Source organism: Salvia miltiorrhiza, chromosome 6 (assembly GCF_028751815.1).
Source record: "Salvia miltiorrhiza cultivar Shanhuang (shh) chromosome 6, IMPLAD_Smil_shh, whole genome shotgun sequence".
Lineage (NCBI taxonomy): Eukaryota > Viridiplantae > Streptophyta > Magnoliopsida > Lamiales > Lamiaceae > Salvia > Salvia miltiorrhiza.
In genome coordinates, this window is record NC_080392.1 from 7,159,310 (window position 1) to 7,163,312 (window position 4,003).

Below are 4,003 nucleotides of genomic sequence, written 5' to 3' on the forward strand. Positions count from 1 at the left end.
AGCGACGTGAAAAATAGGGGATGAGATTCAGTGTCCCATAATTTTATTCGTATAATACATGATAGTAATTTTTATATCATTCTAAAATCATCGAGAGATGCAAGTTAATGAAGTTGTGTGTTGTTTTATCGCGAATTTACATTTTACCATTTGAAATTAGTGCAATTAAATTTTACGGGTAAAGATTCTTGTTCTCTTTTTATGCACTCTAACTCTTAAACTACATGAATTTTGTAAATATGTAGAGTGCTTGACTTGGCGAGACTTTTATTTGGTCTTTATTTAGGAATCAAATACTAACTATGAAACAGAGGCTGGTCAAGAGGCAACACTCTAATGTAGTTAAAATGTTATAGTAATAGTAAATTTTATTTATAAGGATAAAAATATGGATAAAGTAGTATTTTCAGTGTTAAAATGATTTAAATATTTTTACTAATATAATTATATTATTTTTTTTAAATTCTGTAAAAAGATAAAACAAAAAAATTACAAAAATAAAACAAAGACCAAGACCACTTGCAGATTCCAGCGAGCCAATTCTGGCGAGAGTCGTCGGCCACTTGCCCTCTTTTTCGGCGAGCCTCATCTGTCACTCGACGAGTCTCTTTCTCTCCAACTCCTATATTTTTCAAATATTTTGTAGCATAGCACATTTGCCAATTCTTCATACTGAAAATCTGTAAATATTGAAAACGCACTCTTTAACAAATGAACTACAGTTTACAGGCCAATATATCAGCACGCATATCATCAACATAAGTTTTTAGTATCAAATCAAACATTCATAATTTTCCGACCATAAAGCCTTTTTTCTTTTATTTGGGGGTGGAGGAAGATAATATACTTACTATTTTTTCTTTTGAGGGGAAGGATATTACACTACTTACTTTTAAAAAGTGAATTATATGTTAAATGGGAAACAAACTTTACATTAATTGGACCCGGCCCATACATAATCAAGATGCAACTTCCCCAAGGTTTCGAAATAGTATACAGTAAGGGCTCGTTTGGTTTTCAGTAAAGGATTACGTAGGATAATTTGTAACCAGGATATTTAGCGTGGATAATGACAGATTATTAATACTGAGTTGGTGTTTGTTATCATGGCTAAATACAGAATATTCTGGTTTAAGTTAATCCTAGGGGTAGGTGGTATTATTAATCCTAAGAAATCTGGATTAATAATACTGGGTCGTGAGATTAAACCGGGTCATCCGCATTATTACTAAATAATATCGAACACTAGACTGATCTGTACTAAATTAGCTAATACAGTGTATTAGCCAATATCAAACACGCCATTGTGTTAAGCCTTCCTTACAAGTTCAACTATATAGTTGCGCCACTATGGTGAATGGTGAATATAGGAGTACTAATTAAACACACTCTCTCTATCTCTGTAATGACTTGCAGGCTGATCAAAGTGTGTACCCAAAAAAAAATCACATAAATTAGTCTAATTAAGCTGCAGAAGATTGATGGTCTTTCAAAAAAATTTGAAGAAGCTAAGAATGACGATACAAATCCAGGTCTGAAACGGGGTCCAACACAAAAACACACCCCTTTCTCCTGAGACAGAGAGAAAAACAAACGTGATTAACTAGAAAAAGTGTGTTCGTGTCCTAAATTAATCCGAAAAGAAGCTAAGACACAAGAAGCAGAAACACTATACAGCCTTGAAGAACCACAAGCAAAACGTTAACCAATTTCTTGTGCAGCATGAGCACGGGGCGATTGCCGTACGCAATCATGACCGGAAACCTGCAGGTGCTATCGGAGGGATCCTGGTCCGTGATGACGGCCAGCCCCGAGAAATCGCAGTCCCACTCGTTCTGATCCTTCAGCTGATAGTACATGTTGAAGGCGTACGACGCGTTCCCCTGCACGCTCAGGTGATTGCACGACGACCCGTACCCCAGCGCCGTGCAGTCCGACAGGCTGCACGCGTAGTCTATGTTCTTCGCCAGCTCCCACTCCATATCCTCGGCGCGCGGGTCCAGCACGCACCACCGCCGCACCATGTAGCGCACCCCCTGCACGGCCACCAGGCCCCTGCTCTGCTGCGAGCCCGAGAGATCGAGCTCGTATTTAGGCTTCCCGTCGAACTCGAACATCCCCCAGTGGCGCTCGAAGCTCCCTGGGGCGATGCTCTTGGCGTCCTCGTCGATCAGGCTGAATAGATACACATCTATTCGGCCTTTTCTCAGAGGCGTGCCCTGCCCGCTCATCACGTGCTCGATTAGGCCCTGGTTGAACCTCCTCGCGCTCTGTATGTTTGCATGCCTGTCGCCGTCGGTGGGCCATCCCACCTCCCCCACTATGATCTTCATATCGGGGTACCCTGCTCTGCTCAGGGACCAGAGCAGGGTATCCAGATTGGCGTCGAACACGTTGGTGTACGCGCTGCTCCCGTCCCGGAGCGGCTTGTTGGAGCCGTCGAAGAAGGCGAAGTCGAGGGGGAAGTAGGCGTTGCTGTAGAGGCTCAGAAACGGGTAGATGTTGACCACGAAGGGGGCGTCGTTCGAGTACAGGTACTGCACGATCTGGACCGTCAGATCGCGTATCTCCGGGCGGAAGTCGCCCGCGGACGGCACCGGGTTGGATTCCGGCGAGTTGTAGATGTCGGCGTTGAACGGAACAGTGGCCTTGATCTTGGATCCCAGGCCGGCGTTGTTGATCGCTTCCTGGATGTTCTTCAACGCCGGCAGGGTCTGCTGCAAGTAGGTGCCGTTGTACGTCTTCAGAAAGGGCTCATTCCCCACGGCTACGTACCTACAGATTAATTTTAGTTATGTTTGAATTAAATATGAATAGGAGAGGAGACGATGTGTATATATATACTTGATGTTGACTCCACCGGGATAGGCATAGGCGGTGACGTTGGCATCGACCCAGGAGGCGGCGGCGGAGGCGTCGGAGCTCATCTCGGCGAGCATGTAGTTGGGGACGGCGAGCATGATCTCGATATCGGTGCCGGACAATGCGTCCAAGATGGTCTCGTCGGCGTCGAAGAGCTTCACCTTGTCGAAACCGTTGTCTTTCAGCATATCAACAACGCTCGCAGCAGACAACTGGTGTGTTGCCATTGTGCCCCAGTTCACTCCCACGCTACTGCTGCTTGCTGATGATGATGATGATGATGATGATGTCGCCGTCAACATCGTCATCACACCCAACAAAATCACCACATTTTGATGATCATTTGACCGTCTTCGCTCCATCTTGCTTGCTTATTATGGTCTTGGTGTTTTGTTTAATGTTTTTACGTTGGAGAAGATGGTCATGAAATTGGATTAGAATGAAAAGAGTGGATAAATGTGATGGGAGAATTGAATATACAGATTCGTTTCTTAATTCTGTTATTCAGTTATGCATGCAACAGCAATTGCAAGGAGACCCACTGAGAAATTAAAAAGTGTGTGATGGTTTGAATTGAATAATAATGATAATAGAGTGTAAAGTTGAACATGACAATCCCATGCATAGATTTAATCTCTGATGCGTTAAGCCAATTGGCTTATACCAGATGGTAGGCCACAATGAACTCATGTCGGCTCCCACCCTCTCTCTCTCTCTCTAGATTTAGTATTTTGATATCATCTGTTGATTATTTTAAAATGTTACATTACATTTGTAGCGTCTCCTTTTTAATAAAAAATCAAATATTTTTATACTAATAAATAGCATCAATAAATCTGGAAGTAAATATCAATTAGCTCGTGCATATGCAAAAAAATGTGGGATATAGAATTCAGATCGCTTCACTTGCTTTGATATAGTAATTGTGTCAGATCAATATTATACAATATATGTGCATGTTGGGCCAGTTATTAGAGATACATTCTTCTTATAACAAAGAAATGTTAATTTTAATAACCTCAAAATTAATTTAATAATATTACAGTTGACACAAAAAAACGTTAGACGAGATTTCTTGAGGTTTCCCTTTATGGAATGTGAAAGATTGTCCTAATATGAGTATGATCGATTTATGGGGAAA

General features: G+C 41.9%; 1 protein-coding gene across 1 annotated transcript; it reads right to left on the reverse strand.

Moving 5' to 3' along the window:
* Window positions 1-1,445: 1,445 nt before the first annotated feature.
* Window positions 1,446-3,514, reverse strand: LOC130988315 (glucan endo-1,3-beta-glucosidase 8). The gene is made up of 2 exons (XM_057912129.1): window positions 2,845-3,514; window positions 1,446-2,775 (listed from the first exon to the last, which is right to left on the reverse strand). Exons 1-2 carry the CDS (start codon window positions 3,222-3,224, stop codon window positions 1,647-1,649), a joined length of 1,509 nt encoding a protein of 502 aa, XP_057768112.1. The 5' UTR covers window positions 3,225-3,514; the 3' UTR covers window positions 1,446-1,646.
* Between the last annotated feature and the right edge of the window lie 489 nt (window positions 3,515-4,003).